Genomic DNA, 25,527 nt, shown 5'->3' on the forward strand with positions numbered 1-25,527 from the left:
ACATTGGAGAATTTCTCAGTGAACTGTCTCCTGTGAGAAGGATCCCACAGTGCAGCAGGGGAAGGACTCCTCCCCTTGAACAGAAACCATGGGTGAACTGACCATAATTCCCATTCCCTGACTCCTTGTGCTGCTGTGGTAGGAGGCAGAGCTGGGAATCAGGGAGGGGTGGGGGGGAAGGTGTTTTTAAGGGCTTGTTTTACATCTCATTATTCTGCTCTGATTTTGTTAGTAATAAGTTCACTTCGTATCTCTAAGTTGAGCTTGTTTTGCCCATGATGGCATTTGCTGAGGGATCTCTCCCTGTTCTTATCTCAACCCACAAAGCCTTTGCTAAATTTTTGCTCCTCTGTCCAGCTGCAGAGGGGACTGAGTGGCTTTGGTGGGTGCCTGGGATTGGGCCAGCATCAACCCCCAGCACCTTGTCACCTATGTGAGCCAACAGGCATTTTGCACATCACAAAGCTACGTGAGCTTTTGTTGCTTTTAGGTATTTGAAAAGAGCTGTTCTTTCTGCTTCTGGATTTTGTTACAGTGGTTACAGTTGTGAGCTCCACTCCAGGCAGCATTAGTCACTCCAGCTGTCCTCCCAGAGGCAGGCAGTGTGGAGGCTGTTTGAAAGAGCTCAGCTGAGCCTCTCAACAGCAATACAGTTAAGTTTAATTGCTTAACTCTCTGTTTAACGCTGATACATTATTTCCTCCTGAGAAAGAAATAAATTCTTTAGCCTAGAGAAAGAAGATGATTCTGGAGCTGTGAAAGTAAGCTGCCACATGGCGGGAAAGCCAGTCATAATCATGTGAGCCTTGTGCTCAGGTCTCAGGTGGGAGACATAGCCATGGAAACCATGTTGTCACACTGTGCCTGTCAGGAAGTCATCCACTAGCCAGGGAGGCATTTTGCACCTCTCCAGGACACTGCAGGGAGTAGAGATGTCCTGTCAGGAGCTCAGTACCACTTGCAACATTTACGACACCCAGTAAGGTACATTTTATCCTCCAGCATTTTGTACCTACACATAATATCCTACATTTATTATGACCTCAGTGCGTTGTTCACGTATAGCATCAAATTTCAAATCTCACTGTAGGATGGGGTGTGATTTCAACACGAATGCATATGACAAAACCTATTTATTGGCAGAAGGGAGTTTATGAACTAGTTAGGGTATTCTTCATCTGATTTATACTGAAATATCCCAGACACATGGGGCAGAAGTATACTAGGTGAATACATATTTCCACTCTGCCAGTAGTGTCCATATTTCCCAGGGGCATGAAAAACAACACATTTCTAGATAAGAAGTGGAAAATTCTTTCCTCTATCTGTAGTAATTTAAAGTTCTCCTTTTATGTTGTGCTCCTATCCTTCCTTATCATTTGGTAGGGTTGGTAGCTTTGTTGTAGTGCTGATGATTTAAGCATAAGAGAAGCACTATAATTTTGCATTTCTTCTCTCCAGTAATCTCTCAAAACATTGCTCAGGGTTGAGCAACAAAGTTAGGATTTACAGACTAGCTTTTTGGTCCAACAGCAAGAAATCAATTTAGATTATGTTAGTTTAGGGTAGGGTAGGTCAGATTGGGCTAGGCTGGGCTGGGCAGGGCTGACTGAGGATCAGGGCAAATGCAGAGGAGATATTTGGGTTTAGAAACTTCTTTCTCGGGAAGTGCAGTGTTGTTCCTGCTTAGCGCTACATACGGTGACGTCGTGGGGTGGGGGAAGAGGAAAGAGGAGGGGTCATCTCCTAACAAACAGCTGTTGCAGCTGCAGAGAGGAAAAAAGGAGAAAGTTCAGGAGCACCAGCAGCAATCCGACCCCTGCAACAGGTAATACCTCTTGAGTGCAGGTGACATAGACTGCTCAAATGCAAAAATGAAAGGGGAAAAAAACAGTGGGTGGGATGTGCCTGTGTAGAAGAGTACATCAGCTGTACTCAGCAGCTCTCTTCTTCCTGAACTGCAGGGCTTTGCAGCTTGTCACAGGGGTGGGAAGGGGAAGACACAGAAGTTCAGACCAACATGACTTAGTGTGACTTAGAAGGAAACCATGTCAGCAGAGGGAATTTTCTAGCAGATCTTTCCTGATTAAAAAAAAAAAAAAAAAGGGAACACTGGTCTCTGGTTTCAGCACGAGGGCTGGTTCCTCATGTGTGGTCAGCCAGCACGGGCACACGGCAAGGCTGCGGAGCCCCGAGGGGCAGGGAAGTGCTCAGGCTCTGCGGGCCTGGGTGGGACCCTCCGCCTGGGACACGCCCTGAGAGCAGCCTGAGTGTGGCCGTCGTCCTGGCACCCTGCAGGGGACAGAGATGGGGCAAGGGCTGGCCTGAGCTGGGTACCTCTGCTGTGCTGTCACCTCAGCTCACGGGGGAGCATGGGCCTCAGCACCCTTCAGACACTGCGGGCACTACCTGCAGGCTTGCCTCGGCTGATAGTTACCAGAGACACACCAAAGACCTGCGTGACATGACAATAATAAATGCAGCAGTTACACTTCTGTGAAATTTCTGCCTGAGGAAATACATCAGGCTTTGCAACTGAAATGATAAAATCTATGCACTGTGTGCTAGTTCTGACATTTCACCTAGTTTTCTGGGTTTTGAGCCCACAGAGAAAGCAGATAAGTTTTCTACTTAGCAAGGTTGATATTACATTTGGTAAGTGCATCCTTAGCATTTCAATATATTTGGCATAAACTCAGCTACAGTAAATAAGGTGAAACAGACAACTAAAACAGCACACAGTAAGTGCAGCCTTCTGGGTCTATCTCCTTCAAGACCCATGTTTGTTTCTTCCTCCTGTCATCAATGCAGACAGAGTACTGAAATGTGCCGTGACCCTCCAGTGCCTTCAAATGAAAGCACCTTGAAGTCTTAAAGCAAATCACTCTAAAAAGAAAAAGATGTGGCAGCAGGTCAGGGACCAGGGTGGCAAAGTGAGATTTGGAAGACTCGCTGGCAAGTCTGGGGTTGGCTCAGGGACTGAACCACTCCCTGATGGATAGTCCATGTTTTTCTGCAACACTGCTGCAGAAGCAGGTTCTGTGGGCTAAAGATGGAGTCATGCTGTGAACCGATGGGAGCAGGGAATCTAAATAAAACCATCGCTTCTGCCAGTGACCTTTCACATAGAAGCAGATTAATTTTGTGTTGTGACACCATGCTGTTAGGACAGGGAATAGGTTATCTTCAGCCTTCTTCTGTTTCTCTAGGTAAAGAGGTCAGCCTTTGGGTGAAAAAGACCTTAGTGAAAAGTTACGTTTCAGCTTCCTTTTATCACCCTGAAATCACTTTTCAGTCTCTTCAGATTTCTTCACTTCTGTGAAAGGCTTTTGTTCGGTCTTAGGTACCTTTTGTGCAGGGATTAACAAAGCAGGTTGAAAAAAGTATGATGCATTCTCAGATCAGGCCCAGAGGAGGGAGCATCAGCGAAGGAGGGGAGCTGTGCCGCGCACAGCTCTGGGGCCAGCGCCTGTCTGCCATGTAACAGCAGCCCACTGCCCACCACCACATCCCTGCACTGCCTGGGGGGAGTATGGGGCCCTCCATAAATGTCAACAGTCTGTACACATTTCAGCAATCACTGGTACACTTTAAAGATGATGTGTTCTAACGTGCAACAGCTGCCACATTGCCAAAACACTAATGTGAGGCTGCGTTTACAAATGTTACTCCCTGTTTAGTCAAGATTAAGTACCTTAAGAACTGCAAAAACAACAGTTTTCTAGCCAACCAATGCAGGAGAAGTTTGGAAAATAAACCCAAATCACTGAAAGACAGGCTCTGAGGATGACAGACAGATGTAGCAAACTAAACTTAAGAAGAGAGAAACCATATGCTCAGCTTGCACCCAGTGCAAAGCCCACACAGCAGTATCAGACCAAAGAGGGTGGTGGAGCTGCTGACTGGAAAGCCTCAGGATTTTTATGTCTGTTCCTGTAACTTCCATACAGTAATTCCTATCCATCCATCTGCTTCTCAAAACACAATAATGTTCTTAATTTTTTGTCTTCTTATAATCAACTGTTTCTCAAATTTTCTTACCACAAGATGGAACCAAGTGTCATTGAGCAATAAACAGATGGAATTTGGGTTTTGTAATAAGAGATTTCACTTGACTTGAGTTTAATTCAGTTGTATCCTACATTTCCCAAAAGGAGTGTATTTGGAATAGATTGGTTTTTTTGGGTCCTTATGTCTTACTTTCACAGCATCAGAGGACAATGATGTCTCTTGGGAGATATTTTATTCCCACAAATCCTTTTGTGTTTATAGATATGATGATGTGAATAGCAGTCACCCTACATAACTAGAAGAAAGGAAGACAAGCACTTTTTATGACCTCCCTGGGGTTTACTTACAATAAAAATTTAGAAGATCACATTATCTAGATCAATTTAAATAACTCTGTGTTGTTGGTTATTGTCCAATGCTAGGAATGAAGTACAGGAATTTATCACATTTAGGTATTTTTGAACACAGACATTTACTCCATTTGTTAATGTACGGATGTAAATGAAATGAAGTTCGGTGGCAGGGACACACCACACGAACACACAGGATCAAGGTGCAACTTAAAGAGAATAGTACTTACTGGGGCAGAAAATTAATAGGTACAGCGCAGGAGATAAATTCTAGTACAGAATTAATGAGGTAATTTCCCAGAAAGGTAGTCTTACTGCTGGAGTACAGGCAAGCCTTTCCTTTCAGAACAGGCCAGAAGAAAATACATTTATGGGAAATTAAATATATCCAGAGCTTATGCAGTTTTACAAAAGTCACATTGTCCACAAAAATTAGGTTAGAATAGCTACAAAAGTTAGTCAGCTCCAACAGAAGAAGATTCCTTTTATTAAATGCAACTTGAATCCAGCAGTCAGTGGAGTGTGTTTGTTTAGATACCTTTTCCTCTGGAGGCACAAATTTCGCTTTATGGCCACAGATCACACTAATCATTGGTGGAAACTCATAATTTTTTTCTGTGCATATTCTAAGTATAACAACAAAGGGAGCCTTTGATCCATTAGACAGAGTTCTATACTAAGACCTCTGAGAGACATAGTTTTCACTGATCTGTTTATATTTCATAGAATCAAAGAGTAGTTTGAGTTGGAAGGGACATTAAGAATTCGTCTAGTTCCAAGACCCCTGCCATGGGCAGGGACACCTTCCACTAGACCAGGTTGCTCAGAGCCACATCCTTCTTGTGGACTTGCACAGTAATAGGCCTGGGGCATCCACAATTTCTCTGGCCACCCTGTGCCAGTGTCTCACCACCCTCACAGTGAAGAATGTCTCCTTAATATCTAATCTAACCCTGGTCTCTTTCAGTCTAAAGCCACTCCCCCTTCTGTCACTACATGCTCTTGTAAATAGTCTCCATCCATTTTGTTAAGTTGCCTTCATGTACTGGAGGGCCACAATGAGGTCATCCTGAAACCTTCTCCTCTTGAGGCTGAACAATCCCAATTCTCTCATGCTTTCCTCACAGGAGAGGTGCTCCATCCCTCTTATCAACCTGGCCTTTCTGTGGACTTGTTCCAACAGGTCCCTGTCCCTCCTGTGCTGGGTCCCCACAGCTGGATGCAGTGTTCCAGGTGGGATCTCAGCAGAGCAGAGCAGAGCAGAGCAGAGCAGAGCAGAGCAGAGCAGAGCAGAGGGGCAGAATCCCCTCCCTGGCCCTGCTGCCCACACTGCTCTGGATGCAGCCCAGGACATGTTTGGCTTTCTGGGCTGCTGGTGCACATTGCTGGGTCACATCCAGCGTCTCCTACACCAGCACTCCAAGCCCTTCTTGGCAGGGCTGATCTCAATTTCAGCTCTTTTTCTTTGATTTACTAACATATCCAAAGAGGGTGCAATTGCTTACAATGCTGTTGTAAGTCATATAGTTTCTTATTTTCACTTTCCACAGCTTTACCATGAACATGTACCTGTTTGTGTATGACTTAATGCAATTCTGTGGACATTCATGGATATTTACAAATATGATGATCAGGTTCATGACATTTGGGAAAGGTAAGGTTCCTTCTCTATTTTCCTTAGACATTTTTCAGAGGCAGTGACAGACACACAGAAATATCACATTAGAGATAAAGTTAAGATTCTGAACATGTGTATGTCCAATACCAGGGACTGTAATTCAGTTAGAAAGATACTCCATTAAAAAGGCTGAACAAATTACTTCTGCCTGTGTTCTACCCTTTTTACGCTGGGAATGATGCTCTTGTTTTGCTAATGAACTTTAATATTGAGCAGCATGCTAGTAACATTTGAATTAGACATATAGCTAAATGTGACAAGGTCCAGTTATTATGGCAAATACTAATCTCATTGAAGCCACCAGGATGGAATATCTTTGTGGTTATTGCACATGACTTTCTATCTCCAAAAACATTACAATATATTTCTCCTTCTGTTGCCTGGGATTAAGTCACAAAAATAGAAAACTAGTGACTGGAAATTTAAAATTATTTATAATGGTGGACAGTTGTAGGCATATCAAATACCCACTTTCTGGACTGCTTGTTTTGGGCAGTGCCATGGATACAGATACAGGCCAGAACTCAACATCTTCTAGTGTTTAGAAATTCCTCATACATTTCCTCAACATTTTCTCCTATTTAGAAACACCCAAAAGTGGTATCTCTAAACCAACACATCCTGCACAGTGTTTGCCCGTGCAATAAGTATAGGAAATTTAATTCTTTTCTCATCTTCCTGCCTCTGTGTCAGAGCCACACACACAGAGTGGATTACCTTCTCCACTCTCTGAAGTTTTGCTTCTGCTACCCAGAGGTTTGGTACTGTGTGAACTTTATTTCTTGTCATCTCCAGTGATGATAGGGTAAAAGCAAACCCAGTAGTTGCTCCAGCCTTTTACGGTATAACCATCCTCTACTCTTCCTCTTCACTTTGTCTGCAGATTCGCTGGCTGACACGTTTTACTCCATAGGACTTGTAATGCGCCTTTGCCAGTTGTTATCTGTGCTGGAGATCCTACACATCCTCATCGGCATTGACAAAAGCCGTCTCCTCCCCAGGTTTTTGCAGGTAAGTTCGTTCCTAAAGACTCTCCTTCCATGACTGACACACGTCAGCCATGGCTGCCCCTGGGGACAAGCCCAGGCTCAACTACCCTGAATGCTGCACCTGCACCCTTCCTCAGGGAGCCTGGTCTGCTGATAGTTTGCTAACTGCAGGAATTGCTTCCTCAGAACTGGACTGGTTGGGAAAGAACTGTCATGTGAGTGAGTGCCCCAGCAGGGACCCAGAAAATGTCCAGATGGATGGCCACCCACAGAAGTGGGTCAGTGACCAATTACACTGGCCAAATTAAATTCCAGGGGAGTTTGGCCCTTCTAATTTTCTCCCTACATAACCTCCCAGCATCCCTGTAGTCCCCCCAAAGTTCCCTTCCCCTCCTTCCAGAGGTGATATACTCTCTTTTTTTCTGGGTTCCAACGTAAGTTCTCTGTTTAACCAGGCTGGTCTTTTTCCTTGCTGGTTTACATATGTTCAGCTGTAGGCAGAAAACGAGACAAAAGATCACATGCAATGGTAGAAAGTAAGATGATACTCTGACGTTTTCCTTGCCACACTTTTTTTTCCTTTTGGGTGTTTATCTGAGTTTTTGGTATTTTTTCTTAATGCATTGGAAAAAGCAAAATTATAACTTGAATTTACCTTCAAACCTTTCCAATCTTTAGCATTTGAATAATGGTGAAACTTGTACAGCAGTCAGAAGGTAGAAGATGAAGAGTAGTTAGTTATGTTTTTAGTTTTCTGGATAGCCCATTTTTGTCAAATGACACATTAATGAGTAAAGATGTTCCTCTTTTCAAATCTCCAGTAACTAGTCGTCCAAATAACTAATTAACTAATTGACTAATACAGATCTCTGTTCTTTACACTGCTTACTAAGTATGGAAGCAAATTCATCAAAATGTAAATAACTGCTTTTCCCTCCCTAAATCCACATGCTTTTACACTAATCTAGGGGAGAAAAAACCCTCTTCTGTAATATGACCTGTAACAAATCTCACATCATGTCTTGGAGAGAAGAACAGCCTGCTCTTAGTCATTAAAGCAGGGCTTGTCCTGGCAGAGTTTACACATTCCCCAGCCCTGACATAGTCTGTTCCTTTCCTAGTCAGACCTACAGAAGGCAGAGATCAGGGAAGCTTGCACAAACACTGTTCTCTGTTGCCACAAATTACATTAGTATAAAATGGATATTGTGAGCAAGAAAACGGTGACCTTTCTTGGGTAGTACAGTTTGTGCAGTGCTCTCCAGGGCCACACAGAGAACCAAACGGCACTGTGACTCTCAGTGTTCACCTCACACCAAATATGGCCTTGGATCCTTACTTGGTTCTTTCCCCTGCTACACTCTCACAAGTCTCTTCCCTTGATGTTAGCAGCAGTCTCATGCTGTCCAAGCAAGATGTATACATTCTTTGGTGGAGACTCTGCTGTTACGTGGGTTACCTACTTATGCTGAGAGGGTGCAGGTGAAGCAGCTGTGTACCAACACTATTACTCCCACATGCCTTGTCACATTTTCCTCACTGCCTCTTAGGAATTTAAAAAAAGTAATCTTTTCCACAATGAGCTAGGGAGGGACAGTTAGTTAAGAGGTGCTTACCTTGCTGCAGCCTACTGGACAGCTGCACAGAGTCAGCACACTGATAAAGGTGCAAGAATTTGATATAGAGGCTGCTTGGTTCTGTGCTCCCGCCATGTATTCTGACTCTGAGCTTAAAACATATCCCTGTATACATGCCTCATTATAGGCATATGTGTGCACATCTGCAGTGAAGTTCACCTTGATGATCACTAGGAGGATAGAACAGCTGGCTCAGGCAATGTAAGGGAAGCACATGGGTGGAGGTGTAAATTAACATTGAATAAAACAAGCTGTGAAAGGGACCAGTAGTGGCTAGTTGTTCTGTAGGCATAATAGAGCATACAAGATTTAAATGAATCCTTGACTGAATGATTTGTGCCTAGTATTGCATTTGTCGTGGTTTAGCAGCTTTTAAGAAAAACAATTTGAGATCCACGTTAAAGATACACATTACAGATAGTGGAAAACAATCTCAGAGGAGTTTTCTGGAAAAACTCATTGAGAGACAAAAGTATTTCAGGCATTTGAGTAAGGTAGGCCAAGGCCAAGTCACACCATGAAAGAAAGATGAGTCCTGTGAGATAGATGTGCTGGGGAAAAGTGAGGCAGGGCATGGTCACAAAGCTGGTGCAAAGGATGTCTCTCAAGGCATTTACACCTTGAATAATTGCAGGAGGGCAAGAGAACATGCGACATATCGTTGTCACCAAAACAGAAGATCATGAAATGTGTTAGCCTGGCTAGGGAGTAAAGGCTGACAGGACTGGTACCACTGCAAAGAGAGAGAAAAGGTGTAAGAAAAGTCAGGTGTTTTGTCAACCAAACAGGAGTTCATCAAAACCAAACAGGATTTGATTTACCAAATGAAAAGCAATGTACTATGGCTTTGTGTTAAAACTTTAATTTTTAACTTTAAATACTTAGTGACAATTTTCTCACTTTTGGGGTTTTTTTAAATGTTCAGCAAATTGAAGAGCTATGTAACAGTTTCAGGTACTGAGTATGATACTGCACAGTCATGGGTAATAAAAATGGAAGTGAATGTGCTGTTTCCTCTAGCCAAATTTGCTCTGTTTCACTTACTTGACTAAAAAAACTCCATCTGCCTTGCAGAAATTTGTCACTCGACAGAACTTGCTGTATCCTGTGAGAGATCAGTGTCAGAAAAGGAAGGCAATTACATTTTGATCTCAAAGAAGGAATGAAAACTGAAAACATTATATTTATGCTTTGTGATATGTAAGCACATACTTCCTTTTTATGAATGTGAAAACATAAGACTTGTAGTTTTGTGCCTTTTTTAATTTTAAAGCAAGGGAGTAGCAACAGAGAATATAATATTTTCACTCATGCAAGGACAGATGATCCGTAGAGGAAATAATCCATGGCAGAGCAGCAGCACATGCATTTTATCTATGTGGGTATATGTGTGTATACACATGTGTGTATTTATGTATGTACATGACTCCATGTGTATATGCATACAAATATGCATATACAGAGGCACAATATCAACATATACTACTTTTCTCCAAGTAGCACCCTGCCTCTTCACTTGCAGAAAAGGTCCCTAGCCATTGACTAACCCCTGCATTTACCTTTGATTTGTGTGGGTTACCTAAAGCTAGGAGTGCTATGAAAGGAAAGAGAATAAAGGCAAGCAGGCAGGCAACCTCCTGATTTATGCAGAGAAAGAGGTAGGATGCCACTGTCTGTATTTATGGGGACATCACAATTGTCCTGAGCAGCCAGGTCTGTGTCTGGTCCCACAGATGTGCTCTAGAGCAGGGCCACATGTTTCCAGTTTCAGTGTCTGCTGGCTGCTTTGTGCAGCCCATTTGCCAGATGAGACTGCAGTCTAACAGGTACAAAATACTTCAAGGGGACCAGTTTGTGCCATGTCCAGTTTCCTACTGCAGCAGGTGTTTAACACTTCTTACAGTCTGGTTACTGAGTTCCATTATGTGTAACTAGTAAAGCTGAGTGCCTCCATTGCTCCCCTTCCCCAGTGTGAATCTCTAATGGAGGAACTCTGCTGAGCCCCAGCTAGGTGGTTCTCACTGCCTCATGTTTCTGCTTGTATCCTGGGGAGAGAAGAAAATCCACAGCTTCTATTCCAGATTATAGGCTGAATTGTGGGTCTCCATGGTCACTCTGTCTCACTGGCCAGCATACATCTGTTTGAAACCGGAGATGGTTACTACCTTCCTACTGTTTGTCCTGTCTCCCACTAAAATGGGATCAGATCCTGATCATTTAACCCATGTTTTTTTCCAGCACATTTCCACCCAGCCACTTCTTGAAGAGTGAGTGACCATTTGGAAAATCTTCTAGCTCTGACATCTAAAAACATGTCCATCTTTTCATTATTATGATAAAGCCTCTGCCATCTAGGACAATTACCTGTGCCAATTCCCTGAAATAGCTCTTGTATTAACAATATTGCAGAACTCTCCCTCCACATCTCTGTCTGATTTTAGGGTCAGTAATAAAATGCTCACACCACCAATTCTTTACCACACTTCATCTAACAATTTTAACTCAGATTCTATTTTTCTGTTCTCTCCAGCACACAATCCCACCCACTGTTCACACAGCTTTTACCTTTGTTTTGATTTCCTTCTTGTGATGGTTGCACTGCCATGTTTCTTGTATCTCTGTTCTATCTGGTTTCAGATCTTCATCAATACTTCCAGTTCCTCCATGTTTTTGCCATGTTCCTCAACATCAGTGTGCAAACACAGGACATATTAGCTCTCACTTTCTGTTTCCTAACCCATCTCATATTAGCTCTCACTTTCTGTTTCCTGACCCATTGATACAGAAGTCTGCCAACATCTGACCTTTTTGGAAATTAATTCCTCAGTTAGGGACCTATGGGATCAGCAGCACAAGATGACGGTCAGAGGAGGGTGAGAAGCAACAAAACCGTTTTTAGCTGTTGTGGCCCCTCAGTGCTTTCCAAGATGAGGAACCAGATCCCTGAGGGACAGACATGCTCTCTTTCTGTATGACAAATTGCTCTCACGTAATTTTGCTGAATAGTGAAGTGAAGGCTGCTTTATCTGACAGGTGCGGTTTGTGAAAAAAGAGTTTGTGGTGAGAATGGTCCATGCAGGAACCTGTAAATATTATGTAGCAGCATTACCACACAAACTTGCTGAGAGCCAAAATTCTTACTTTGTTTAAGGTAGGAGTAAGGCAAAACCAATGAAGAATAGCAGTGCTGATAAAAACAGCCTTGGTTATCCACTCTGATTTTGTAACTTTTAACTGACTTGACATCTCAACCTGTGAAATCATTAAAACTAAGGTACCTTTTGGAAGACATGGCAGTGGGTAAAAAACCCAACCCAGTGAAGCTATATTGATTCATAGCAATTGCTTAGGGGCATGTTTTCTACTTCAGCACTTTTAGAGTGTAAATCAGAGTGAATTGGTACAGTTCTGGGACAGCTTGACAAACAACTCTTGGCAGTACATTTACTTTACAGGGCAGGGCATGGATACTGTTAGAAAACTTGTCAGGAAAGCTGCAAAAAGACACACTTGTTTTCAATTTCTTGATCTTTAATATTACCAAAGTATTTATTTTAAGCCTGTTTAATCCACTTTTATCTTTTCATTTGTGGGTTGGATAAAGTTCAACCACTAGAAAAATGTTAGGACATAAATACTAGGGCAATCATTCACGCGTGTGACAAGCTTAAACCCACTTCCCCTAACAAAGAATAAGATGGAAAGAAAGATAAGCAATTATAGTTTTCCTCCTTCTTTCTGCACATCTTACATAAAAGAGATTCCTTGGGACACAGATCTCCAAGATAAGAAAAACAGAGCTGTGAGTGTGAGATTAGTACTTTCTGGCATACGATCCCCCCAAGAAAGGCTGTGTGTATCCCACTGCCTCCCACACAGCCTACAAGCAGGGAAGCTTATCCCTGCCAGCCCTCCAGGCACCCAGGTGCAGTGGGAGTAGTTCTTGCTTCCACGACCTCCACAGGCTCATCCACAGGTTTCCTTGGCTACAAACCCAAGTCATCACAGTAGGCAAACAAACCTCCACACTTACCATAACAGGTCTCTGATGCTGCAGCCAGCAGTGTCCACTTCACTCTGCTGAAGGACCTTGAACAAAAGCAGGCCACAAAGCAAAACATTCACTGCTGATTTTGTGTAAAGAAACTGGCTCCATCTGTTGTGTCCTATTTCGCCGAAATGCCACAGAAATAACAGCTGCAGAATCCAAAATTTTGCCACCCGAACTAAAAATCTTCTTTTCTTTTCAGATCACTGAGAGGATAATTGTTTTATTTGTCGTGATCAACAGTCAGGAAGAAGTTCAAGGGAAATATGTCGTGTGTATTTTATTTTTCCTTTGGAATTTATTAGATGTGGTCAGGTAAGGAGGCAGCATCAAAACCATGAGGGGAAAATGGGTTATTCTTGCCAGCAGAACTCCACCCCTACTGTGCAGCAGGCTAATTTAATAGTTTCAAAATTGGCAAAGAATATTATCCATTAAAAAAAAAAAAAAGCTTGAACCTTGTAAGTTGCTTAATGATTTTTACAAAAATCCGCGTGGTTGAGAGGCAGAGTGACTTACAGATGTAAGATAGAATAATGCATTAGCAGACTGCTTTAATATTGTTAGTTCAAAGGCTTTGATGTTTTTAACAAAAATTTAGAAGGAACTCACAACTGTCTCTGGAGAACAGCAATTCCTGAAACCATCGTGGTTGCCATTACCATCCTGTTGCTTTATTAATTTATTTTTTTATCCACTTTGATCCAAGATTGACAGCACAGTAGGGCAGCACCAACAGAACTTCTTGCAATTCTGGGTTAATTGCACTATGCTTTCCAAAACGCCAAGAGCTCCTGCTGCAGAGACTGAGAGTTTTGGTGTAGTAGAGCATATATCACACCACAAGAACAACAAAAATTTCTCATATGTAATGTAAGCCTCTATGCACCTCTGTTTGTAAACATAGAGCAGGTAAGACATAGGAATTAAGAAGCATAATAAGAAGACACAGCTCTCACAACAACCTATGTATTGCTGCAAAATCTTGTTTTTTCTGCTAAAATGGCTTTCTGCTAATTGAATTATATTGCTTAGGGGACTAACTGAAGATTATGGATTTAGACAGACAAGGAAATGTATGTTGTAAAAGAGATCTGAAAAATGAAAGTGTCAGATAGAAATGATAAAGATTTTAGGTCAGCTTCAGAGTATTTTGAACTACATGTGTTAATAGGCTACTACTTGCATTAATTATTTTGATTATAGTTCCATCCCATTTCTTTTTGAAGTCTGTAAAGCTAAAATACAACCTAATCTGAAATGAGAGGGTTCTGTGCAGGTGGAGAAATACCAAAAGTATAAACAATATTGGCTGTAAAGAAAGTCCTGTCAGTGCATAATGGTCCTATTGTTGCATCATTATTTTCTACCCTTGCTAAAGAACAGAGTTCAGCACCACCACAGTAACAGCAGCTGTTTAACAGGAAAACTACTGTGGTCTATAGCAGCAAATGACCAATTCAAATAAACCATAGTTCAACTCATACAAATTTAGAATTCTTACCTGATTAATTTTACTGTGCCACATCCTAATATCTCAAAGAACTGTTCATGTCTTAAAGTGCATAGAGATCTATCCCATCTCTTAGCCAGCTGCTCTTGAAGTATTACAAGGTTTTCCACATAAACTTTAAGGGACATAAATTTCCCTGAAAGACTTTTTATTATGCACCATTAGCTATATACTGAGAGCAAATTCTGTGAGGTTTTCTATACCTGATCTTTCCTGCTTATACCATAAACAGCCCGTGGAGTTGTATACAGAGGGACTAGCTGTTTCCTTTTTATATTGGGTTGAAATTCAGCCTTAAAAGCAACAATAATAAAAAATTGAGACAATCCTGAGGTTGCAGAGAGCAACCTTGAGAGACAGTGATACATTTTCAGCCTATCAAACTCTTCTACAGTCCAGGTATGATGTAAAATTGATGAAATTAACCAATGAGAAGGTAATATAGGAAGTTTGTTTAACATTAATTTCATCTGTCATTAAGTCTTGGATAATAGATTTACATATCTCTAGCAAGGCTACAGTGCAAAAAGTCTTTGAGCTGACCGAAAATGTGATCGGACCTGCTTCTTTGGTATTTGGAGAGCTGCTGTACCACTTCAAGAGCAAAACAGGGTTAGGTCACCTTTGTCCTAGACGTTCTGGTCTCTCAATGAGCAACAGTAACAGCCACAGTAAGAATAAAACGCTGCAATTCGCTGGAGGGCAACCGCTTTTTTCAGACCTACTACCCCTTCTGAGGTCCAGAAGAGCGGCAGATGTACTACAGAAGGTTAAGTACCTGCAATTGCCTTCTTGTTTAACCTTCTCCAGCAGTGATTCAGCTAGCTCAGCAGTCATAAATCAGCATTTTCACAGTCCCAAGTGAAAGTCATATTGTGTCTGCCCCTCTCAGTTGCAGCATCCCTGTTTGAAATCCATTTTCTGATGGACCAGTATGAAATCATGCTGGTTTCTGATAGAGCTTTCTGTCTGGAGGGCTTTATTGCTGTCTGCTTGCTCTAGGGTAGCACCACAGACAACCTTTCTGAAAAAATGAACCATTTACTTTCAGGCATTGGAGCCTTAACAAAAACTGTTGCTCACTCTGCAATTTACTCAGACAGCTCCAAGCTCTTCTGCAATTCCTTCGAATTTTTCAATAATGTATCTTTTCTTTTAAAGACATCGTAATTTCCTCTGAGCTCTTCTGCTTTCCTCTTATTGCAGATACACTTACAATATGTTGGCAAGAATGGGAATATACTATCTACCACTGACATGGCTCAACTTCTCACTGTGCATCCCGCTTTATCCCCTTTCAGTTCTGGCTAAAGGTAAGGACGTGGAAAGGGTACCAACCACTTGCTTCCTTAATAAATGTGATCACTTCAATTGCCATTTGTGTTAAACATAGTTCCTCATGTGTTGCCAGAGTTGTCAAAAATGTTTATGTACGTTCATATTAACCTGTATGTCACCTACATTTCTCTTTTCTGTTATTTTTTCTTTAATAGGGACTCTCTGGGGTTTGAGGTTTGTGTGTCTGGTAGGTTTTGGGGGCTTTTTGTTTGCTTGGGTTTGTTTCAGTTTTTAAAAATATAGGAAAATGTTATTTTCTTCTGAGTAAAGCAGAAAAATACACTCATAATAGACATATGTATTCCTCCCTTCCAGACTGACCATATTAGACAGCAAGTTCCTAAGCTTCTCCCCCACTCAGGCTGACCTTACTGGCTCTGGTAATGCTTAGCAGGCTCTCATACTTACACGAAGAAATCTGCCCACTGAGAACACACTGAAAGTACTTGTTACTGACAGAACTTGTTAATGAACAGGCTGTGTTTATTAACTCTAGTATTAAGAGCAATTTGCACCCCAATCCTACACAACTGAACTCGAGAAAATGTGCGTATGTATATGAATGTGTACAAATATGTATAGGTATATAAAAGGTAACTGACATGTACATTAAGCTTTTTGATGATCTTCTACTTCCTTTTGACTAAAGATTTACCATGTTTTTACAGGATTTGCAATTTGTGTATCTCTGCCTTATTTTGAATCCTTTGGCACATACTCCATCAAGCTACCATTTCCATTCACCTTCTCAATCTACTTCCCCTATGTTCTGAAAATGTACCTACTAGTGCTCTTTATGGGTAAGTGTCTCATCTTCCAGAAAGCTGGATCTCAACACAACTGGGATGCCTATGGCAAGAAAAAATCAGATCAGTACTGGGCCTTTCACAAACTCTAACTCTGCCACATCTCCTGCAGACCACTGCAGGGAAATGCATCACTGTCTGTTTTGATTTCCAGTATTTTTCAAATACAAATAGTTGAATTTGCAAGATACACCATGTGTATGGTACATAAAAGCATAAACAAATAATATTGTTTCAGTGATCCTAGCTTTACAGCTGCACAGTGAAACTTGCTTCTTTGTTTGCTTTTTTTTAAAAAAGTAAATTCCCATTTGATTATAGTCTGGTTCTGTGCAGCTCTTCCTTACTTATTTCCTCCTAGCTGGGATCAGAAGTTATTCTAAATTAACACTTTTACAACTTGATTTTTCAAAGGGATGAAAAAACTAGGCCACTTCAAAACCTGCATGTACATAGAACTCTTCTCCTTCTCATCAAAAAACTTCGGAAAAATTTTTTTCTGAATGAAGCTGCATCATGACAGTCTTTGTTCTGTCATTGGCTTTAACGTGAATTTGAAGGATCTCATGTTTATGATGTAGTGTTCTATTCCCATGGAAGGAATTGTGCAAGGTTGTCAGATAAAGGCTCTTACTGTTTGTTCTGAAGTAACTGAAGACAGTTTGAACTCTACTCCCTTGTTCTTACAACATTTTGTGTTTTGTTCAGGAATGTGCTTTATCATCCAGAACCTCTTCTCCGAGAGAAAGGCACACCTAGCGACAGGCAACATCAAAAATAAAAGAAGCTAAAGTTGGTATTTTGTTTGGAAGGACAAAATACATTCCTAGTGGATTGCTGCACGTCATAGGTTAAAAACAAACTGGACAAAGATTTCTCAATGCCAAACTGCCCTTCACATGTACATTATCTGGCTGTGTAGAATTTTCAGAATAGGCAGGTCTCTTGAATGCACCTCAAAAATGGAGCAACCTTTGAAAACTTTTGAAAGTTTTGTCTTCAAATGACCAGAAATGTTAAAATGAATATATTTTTTCTAACATATATTATAAAATTCTGAGAAAATTGAAGAATGCCTCAACTCACAGTCACACCAACAGCCCTTATTTCAGTGTTAATTCTTACCTCATTAGCTACAGATATTCTGTAATGACAATATCATTTAATCTGTAGGATTACTTTATACAAGGCCAACATGTATGTGCCTCACATATAAATGCTAAATTGGCTGGAACTGGAATCTCTCAAGGAGAAGTCAGAACCTTTGCAACCTATGAGACTGACATGCTGATTAGCCCCAGGCTTTCACTGAGGATCCCTCACATTTCGGACCCATCCTTATCAAAAGAAGATTCCAGAAAATGCAGTTAAATCAGAAAGGCAAGTGTCAAAGTACTCATGTACTGTATATTCAAGGGGATATTTAAGGGTCAGAAATAAACATGTGCTTGGCATGTCTGTCTCTTCCCCCACATTGATTTTCTTCCATGCTGTACAGCAGACAAATGTGTGCAAAAGAAATGTGATGTAGTCAGGTCAAATACATATTGTTCTTCAAAGGGAACTGAATGACTATCAAAAGCCATGTACAGAATTTCTAGGCATTTTAATCAATTGTATTGCTCCTCATACTTCTGTCGGATAATCTGTGAGAATGCATCTAGAACATAGGGTCTTCTTCACAGGCCAGGAATGAGGAATGTGCACAGCAACCCAGTGGATTGTACAGGCAAAAACAGCCAAATAATTCCTTAGAGGCTGGCAAGAGCTTTTCTGATATTTCATCCGTATTTCTTATCAGCTACATTTCAATTCAAGCACCTGGGGAAGAAAAGTGAGGCTGTTTTTTTTTTTAGTTGACTGAAAATGGTGGGAAGGGAGGCAAGATAGGAGTAGGAGAGAAGATAATATTTCAAGGGAAACTAAACACATTAACAATATGAAGAGGCTTTTGCCTGTATGATTTTTTAAACCATGCAGCCTAAGAGGTTATACAAGGAAACAGTGAATCTAAATTAATTTGTTATGAAAGGTCACCTACTATAATTTTTATTTATTTAATAGATGTGGCAGACAATGTCTGCAGACTATTGTAACCACCAAGTGCTTGCAGACCATAAGCAACAAGATCACACATATAATAGTACAGTGTCAAGCCTGGATTTTATTTTTTTTTTTCAAAGCACTGCAAAAAGAAATTTGGAATTTAGTAGAGAAACAGCAGAAACAGGCACTTTGGACTTCTGTCCAACCTAAACTGATTCAAGTGTGAACAATGTGAGGAAACATAAAGAGCAGCTGAGTAAGATGACACTTTTGAGGAAGACAACCACAGTAATTCCACATCAAACCACTATATAAGCTGAAGTTGAAACATGAACATTTTTCCCATAGAAATTCAATCTAACATGTTTGTCACCCAGCTGCCTGGAGTTAACCCTATAGGAGAAAACATGACAAATGATACTGTATTGGGTTTATATGTCAAGGCTCTGGCAGTGGAGAAGCTGCAGGAATGGCCTCCACAAAAAGCCAGGGGCTTCCTCTGTGCCAGAGACAGCTGATTCCAGCCAGTTCCAGCTTTGAGCCACTGCATGACACTGCTGAGCCAAACAGCAAAGATGATGGCATGGCATCTCTCTGAAAACTTAAAAAAAGGTACAAAATGTTATGCAGCTGCTACGAGAAAGAAGAGTAAGGAAAATTTAAGGGAAACAGCTCTGTAGACACCAAGGTCAATGAGGAAGGAGAGTAAGGCACTGCAGGCACTCCAGGTACTGCAGCATATTCCCCTGCAGGCCAGAGAGAAGACCATGGTCAACCAGGTTGTCCCTCTGCAACCCATGGAGAAACATACCAGACAAGATATCCACAGTGCAGCCTGTGGAGGAGCCCAGGCTGGAGCAGGTGGCTGTGTCCTGGGGGAAGCTGCAGCCCATGGAAAGCCCACACAAGCAAATCAGGAACTGTGGCCCATGAGGGACCCACAGTGGAGAAGCCTTTTCCTAATGGACTGTACCCCATGGAAAGGACCTATGCTAGAGCAGTGCTTGAAGAGCTGCAGCTTGTGAGAAGAAACCGTGAAGGACTGCATCCCATGCTGGAGCAGGGCAACAGTATGAACAGAAACAAGCAGCAGAGATTAAGGTTTATTAACTAAGTACAACCCCCATGCCCTACCCACCTTGTACTTTTGGGGAGGGAGGAGGTAGAGGACGCAGGAATGAAGGAATGAAGTGAGCCTAGGAAGAAGTGAGGGGTGGGGGGAAAGTGATTTTAGTTTTGCCTTTTTTCTTACCATCCTACTCTATTTTTAATTGGCAATAAATTTTTCTTCCACAAGTTGAATCTGTTTTTGTGACAGTGATTGGTAAATGATCACTCTGACTTTATCTTGACCCATGAACTTTTTCATCCTATTTTCTCCTTGTCCTGTTGAGGAGGAGGAGGGAGAATGAATGTCCTGTTGAGGAGGTGGGGCTGAATAGACATCTGGAAGCCAGCTGAGGTTAAACTCATCATAGATTAAGCCATGTTTATTGTTTCATGTTAAAAAAAAGTTATATTTTGAGCCTTACAGCTGGCTAAAAGGCTGGAATAGGAAAAGGATTCTTTAAAATTCACTATGGAGAGGACCTCCAAAGCTAAACTGCACAAAAAAGGCATGAAGTTCATGACAGATTTCCCCACCTCCTTCTGGTACATGGGTAACTTGGGACAGGCAATTGGGAGATTGAGGCAATCAGCCTTCCACGTGTGACCACAACAGGCTACTGTAACTTCAGCTCCAGTGCTTCACCTAAGTTCCTGGAAAAGCTCAGGATTGGGCAGGCAAAAAGATGTTTGAGACAGTGGCTTTTATGACAGTAAGTTGTACTTCAATGACTGTAGTTTCTTCAGAAGAGGTGAGATTCGCCTGTCTAAAAATGGCAAGAGAAGCTTTGGCAGCAGATTGGCCAGTTTGGTGAGATGGGCTTTAAACTGAAGGACTTGGCAGGGGGGGTCCAAAGTGGCAATGCTGATGCCATTGCTTTCTCCTGGCAAGTGGGCCATGCCAACCAGGGCAACCTTGGCTGCCTCAAGATGAGAGTCCTAGGGCCAACCCCACCAAGGGTGGGTATGGCTATGGGAATCCTCTTAAACCCATTCTAGGGATCCTGGATGCTTGACTGCATCCCTCAAGTGTCTGTACACAAATGCACACAGCATGGGGAATAAACAAGGACTGGAAATCTGTGCACTCACAGAGCCATGATCTCACTGCCATTACACAGACAGGTGGGATAGCTCACCACTGGAATGCTGTCATGGACAGCTGTGTACTTTTTAGAAAGGACAGGTCAGCGAGGTGAGGTGGTGGAGTTGGTCTTTGTGAGAGAACAACTGTACTGTATGAAGGGACAGACAATGAGAGCTTATGAGCAAGAATTAAGGGACTGGCTAAAATGGGTGACACTGTTGTGTTTACTGCAGGCCACCTACTCAGGATGAGGAAGCTGACGAGGCCTTCTGTGGGCAGCTGGAAGTAGCCTTGACATCACAGGCCCTGGTTCTCCTCCAGGAATCCAACAACCCCAATATTTGCTAGAGGCACAACATGGCTCAGATGACATAGTGCAGGAAGTTCCTGCCAATACTGGAAGATGACTTCTTAGTGCAAGTGGTGGAGGACCCAGTGAGGAGTTTGCCCTCCAGAGGTCCCTTCCCACTCTAACAATTCTGTGATTCTGTGAACTTAAATCTTTGTATCATCCAGCATCCCCGGATCTCTTCCTGTAGAGCTGCTCTCTAACCACTCTCCCCATTTAGACTTGTATGAGGTATTATTCTGTCCCAGATGCAGAATCCATAATTTTAACTTGTTAAATTCCATGCCATTAATCATAGCAAATGCTCCAATCTATCCAGATCTTTCTGCAAGGCATCTTGTCCCTCAAGAGTTACAGCAACTTTCAAGTTTAGTATTATCAGTAAATGTACGAATGGTGCACTCAACTTCTGCCTCCTGATCATGGATAAATACGTTGAACTGAACTGGCCCTAGATTTGAGTGCTGAGGAGCACTGCTGGTGACTGTTTGTCAGCCCCATGCACTACAACCCTTTGAGCTCTGTCTTTCAGAGAGTTCTTTATCCAGTGCACCATAAACACACTTATCTCACCATTGAACTGCTTGTTCAGACGGATGTTGTGAGGGACAGTATCAAAAGCCCCACTAGGTGGGTGACCATATCATAGAAGGGTATCAGGACGAGTTACACAGGGCTTTCCCTTTGTGAACTCATGTTGACTGTGCTTGATGGTTGTATTGTTCTTTAAATGCCTTTCAATAGTACCCAGTATGATCTCCATAAACTTTCCCTGCTAATGAGGTGAGACTAACAGGCCTGTAGTTTCCTATGCCTTCCCTCATGCCCTGGTCAAGTGGAATAATGGCCAGTTTCCAGGCACCAGGGATCCCCCCTGCTGACTACCAAGTGATAGCTCCTTCAGTGCTCTGGGAACAATCTCATCAGGCCCCATGGATTTACAAAGGATTAAACAGATACAACCACTCATTTACAGTTTCAGTGTCCAGACATGGAAATTCACTGGTGCTGTATGTCCTGTAAGTGAGAGGACAAGCCAGACCAGTGTCTATCAGTGTTATTAAAGACTAAGGCAACAAAAAGCATTAAATGCCTCTGCCTTTTCTTTGTCCTTTTTCCAGGTGACTATCTTCATTAAGTGTTGGTTGAATATTTTCCTTAGATCTCCTCTTGCTCTAAACATACTCTTTTTTTTTTTTTTTTCATTATATGACCCAACACTGGCCAGTTTCAACTCTGAGCTTTGGACTTTTGTGCTTTTTCCCTATATGTGGGAACCACAGCTCTGTAATTTTCCTGTGAAGCTTGACCTTGCTTAGAGTCATACAGTTTCTTTTCTTCGTGAGTTCCAAGAGGAGTTCCCCATTCAGCCAAGCTGCTCTTCTGCCCTTCCTGCTTGACTTTTGACAAAGTGTGATTGCTTGCTCCTGTGTTTCCAAAAGGTCATTCTTAAAGACTGACCAGCACTCCTAGATTTCTAAGCCCTGAAAATCAGATTCCCAGAAGACACTGCTAATTAGTTCCCTGAGCAGTTTACGGTTTGCTATCCTGAAATCTACGATAGCAACTCCGCTGACTTTTTTCTCATTTACACCAAAAAATTTAAACTCATCGTTTTCATGATCACTGTGACCAAAAGAGCCACCTAAAATCCCATCTTCTCCTTCTCTATTCACAAACAACAAGTTGGGAGCAGGAGCATCTTTCCTAGCTGGCACAATGAATACTTGTGACAAGAAATTATCTTCAACATACTTCTGGAATTCTTCAGACTTCCTTGTCACAGTTGTCTGGCATTTCCAGCTGATGTCTGGGAAGTTGAAATTTTCCATAAGGACAATAACTACTGATCTAGAGATTTCTCCTCATTGCCTATAGATTGAATAATTAGTCCTGGCATCGTGGCTGAGTGAACAGCAGTAGACACCTACAATGCTATTTTGTTTTTCATCTCCCTAATTCTCACTCAGAGGCATTCAACCACATTATCCCTAACCACAAGGAATGTACAGTGAAACCTGTGTCTTCCAATGCAACTCCTTTGCCCTGCCTACTCCTCCTGAACAGCCCATAGCCCTGCATCCCAGCACAACAGTTATGGGACTCATTATACCAAATCTCATTAATCCAAATGACATCATAGCTCTGGGAGCTGACGAATGCTTCCAGCTCATCCTGTTTATTTCTTGTATCATGTGTGTTGGTGTACAAGCATTTTGGGTATGCTCCTAAACTGTCAGTGCTCTCTGCAGCTATGTTAGCATTGCCACCCTCAGGCCATGCTATGCCATCTCTTCACTAACATTTTTTACTATACATCAGTAGGACCCCAGTTAATTCAGATGGTTACACACTGCTCCACCTTGCAAACTAAAACACCACAAGTAGGCATCAACCAGTGATTCCCTTTAAAAAAATTAAAAAGAGACAAAATTTCATCTAAATTAAAATACTAATACACATGCAAACTGAGAGGAGTAAAGGTGTAAGATCGTCTGAAACAGTACATTAGAGATGGCACCATTAAAATGTGACATATTTAGCTTTGTTAGAGGTTACTTAGAAGGGTACACAAATGGAAATGTCATGAACTGAGATACAGACTCGGTGACAAGGGCTTTCAGTGAGCCTTTCTACACATTCACCTTCAGACACTTTTCTTACTATACAGCTGCATATGCAACAGAAAATTACCACTAATTATCCACTATTTTGGAAAGGCAAACAAGTACTGCATTAATCCTCCACACACCTAACCAGTGAAGAAATGCCCAATCCCTATGAGAAGCTCACAGCCTTCACACAGTACCCTTATTGGATGAAAATCACAGAATAGTCTGAGTTGGAAGGGACTCACAAGGATCATTAAAGTCCAATTCCCAGACCTGCACAGCACCATCCCCAAGAGTCAGACCAGAGAACACTGCCCAAACGCTTCCTGAACTCTGTCAGGCTGGTGCTGTGACCACTGCCCTGAGGAGCCTGTTCCAGTGCCCAGCCACCCTCTGGGGGAAGAACCTTTTCCCAATATCCACCAAAACCTCCCCTGACACTACTTCAGGCCATTCCCTCAGGTCCTGTCACTGGTCACCACAGAGATCAGTGTCTGTCCCATCTCTTCCCCTCACGGGAAGATATAGACTGTGATGAAGTCTGCCCTCAGTCTCCTCCAGGATGAACAGACCAAGTGACCAAGAAGTCAGGGAATTTCTTTTACAGAGAAAATGTTATCAGTCCTGGAAATAAGATAATTCCTTCAGTGGGGTGTGTTTTCTAGATGTATGGCAACATCATTGCCTTCCTTCCCTTTATCAAAAATCAACAATGCTCTTACCAGTACTGTTCTGAAAGACAGTAGGGAACACTGCCCAAACAATTATATTCAGTTAATTTTTGTCTACTTCAGCAAGGAGGATTGCTAAATACAAAACCTCTTTTGAGATCTCTCTTAGCAAGAATGCAAAGTGGAAAAATTCTCTATTTCTTCAGAAAAAGAAAAGTATTAAATAAGGAAAATAGCAGGGTTAATCTATTTAAGATGGTACATGTGGAAAAGAATTCCTGTATTGTCCCTCTTCCCTAGAGGCAGAGAAAAACTCTCTGTATGTGCAAAGAAGGGTAAAGGAAACAAGAACAGTTATGAGTGGAAAGGAAATTGCAGCTGTCCTGGAGCTGCAAATAAAACAGCCATCAAGATCATCAACTCATTTCAGTGACCTTTATAAAGGCATTGCAAAATTGACAGGCATACCACCCCTTTCAGAAACCCTGCTCACACTATACAGTGATAATGTGCTGTCACTACTGCACAAGAACATTGTATTATTGCTAAAGGAAGGATTATCAGTTAAAAAATAATGTTCATTTAAAGTCTGTTACACTAAAACATACTTTAGTAAATAGGCTATATCCAAACAAATTTTACAAGTTTATTTTATTTTCAGCCATTCCTTCAAAGCTTCCACGAATTAAAGGAATATCCCACTCCAGCTTCTGAGGTTCCCAGATGTCACTGAAAAAACTCAATTGAAACTGAATGTATATTTCTCATTTAGATTCAGCACATTTGCAAAACAATAACAGTCAGTCAAAGACAAAATATTGTTTTTCATCTCAGGAATCCTTGTGATGAAGCAAAGGGGTAAAAAAACCCCAAACTCAACTAAAAGCATTGTGATAGGCAACCTCTTTGATATACAATTTCTTGATGCCTGAGTAGTAATATTATGTTTTCAAGTATAGACAGTTTTCTTCATTGGATAAGGTATGGTGTGCAGCTACCACCCATAAGCTTTAGTCCACACTGCTTTCTTCTTGAACTCTGCAAGAGATCTCAAGGCCAGAAGTGTAACTGTGAAGACAGGGACAAATTACATTAATTTGTGCAGTTCAAAGGAAAGGATGCGAGAGTATTCTTCCTAGTAATTTTACTAACACAGATATAGGTTTAGTTCTCCTTTTACTGACTTTTCATAACTCTTTCACTTGTGGTGATGTACTAGGCCCTTCCTCTGTTTTGTGGCATGTCTCCTACTGAAATAATATCACATCATCTTATAATTAGTCTA

The 25,527-nt window shown here is 41.7% G+C and overlaps 2 protein-coding genes across 4 annotated transcripts in view; one reads left to right on the forward strand and one right to left on the reverse strand.

Moving 5' to 3' along the window:
* Nucleotides 1-1,737: 1,737 nt before the first annotated feature.
* Nucleotides 1,738-19,718, forward strand: HACD4 (3-hydroxyacyl-CoA dehydratase 4). 2 transcript variants are annotated; one of them, XM_085042182.1, is made up of 7 exons: nucleotides 1,738-1,828; nucleotides 5,912-6,015; nucleotides 6,923-7,050; nucleotides 12,916-13,028; nucleotides 15,433-15,539; nucleotides 16,233-16,364; nucleotides 17,079-19,718. In XM_085042182.1, exons 2-7 carry the CDS (start codon nucleotides 5,919-5,921, stop codon nucleotides 17,159-17,161), a joined length of 660 nt encoding a protein of 219 aa, XP_084898308.1. In that variant the 5' UTR covers nucleotides 1,738-1,828; nucleotides 5,912-5,918; the 3' UTR covers nucleotides 17,162-19,718. The 2 variants fall into 2 exon arrangements, with proteins under 2 accessions (XP_084898308.1, XP_084898309.1); XM_085042183.1 differs by lacking the exon at nucleotides 17,079-19,718 and having other exon boundaries at nucleotides 1,739-1,828; nucleotides 16,233-16,622.
* A 5,160-nt stretch (nucleotides 19,719-24,878) lies between these two features.
* The window catches only part of FOCAD (focadhesin), an 89,657-nt gene continuing 89,008 nt past the window's right edge, over nucleotides 24,879-25,527 (reverse strand). For both annotated transcript variants that reach the window (XM_085043581.1, XM_085043580.1), the window contains exon 45: nucleotides 24,879-25,310. In XM_085043581.1, coding sequence (XP_084899707.1) covers nucleotides 25,237-25,310 — 74 coding nt within the window. In that variant the 3' untranslated portion in view covers nucleotides 24,879-25,236. The remainder of the gene's footprint in view (nucleotides 25,311-25,527) is intronic.

The sequence above is a fragment of the Lichenostomus cassidix genome, chromosome Z (genome assembly GCF_008360975.1).
Source record: "Lichenostomus cassidix isolate B80296 chromosome Z, HeHo_3.0, whole genome shotgun sequence".
Lineage (NCBI taxonomy): Eukaryota > Metazoa > Chordata > Aves > Passeriformes > Meliphagidae > Lichenostomus > Lichenostomus cassidix.

Coding starts and splice junctions, on each gene's coding strand:
- HACD4 (XM_085042183.1), top strand. CDS start 5,919: ATGAACATGTACCTGTTTGTGTATGACTTAATGCAATTCTGTGGACAT. Junction 13,029..15,432: donor AATTTATTAGATGTGGTCAG/GTAAGGAGGCAG, acceptor CTCTTATTGCAG/ATACACTTACAATATGTTGG. Junction 15,540..16,232: donor CCTTTCAGTTCTGGCTAAAG/GTAAGGACGTGG, acceptor ATGTTTTTACAG/GATTTGCAATTTGTGTATCT.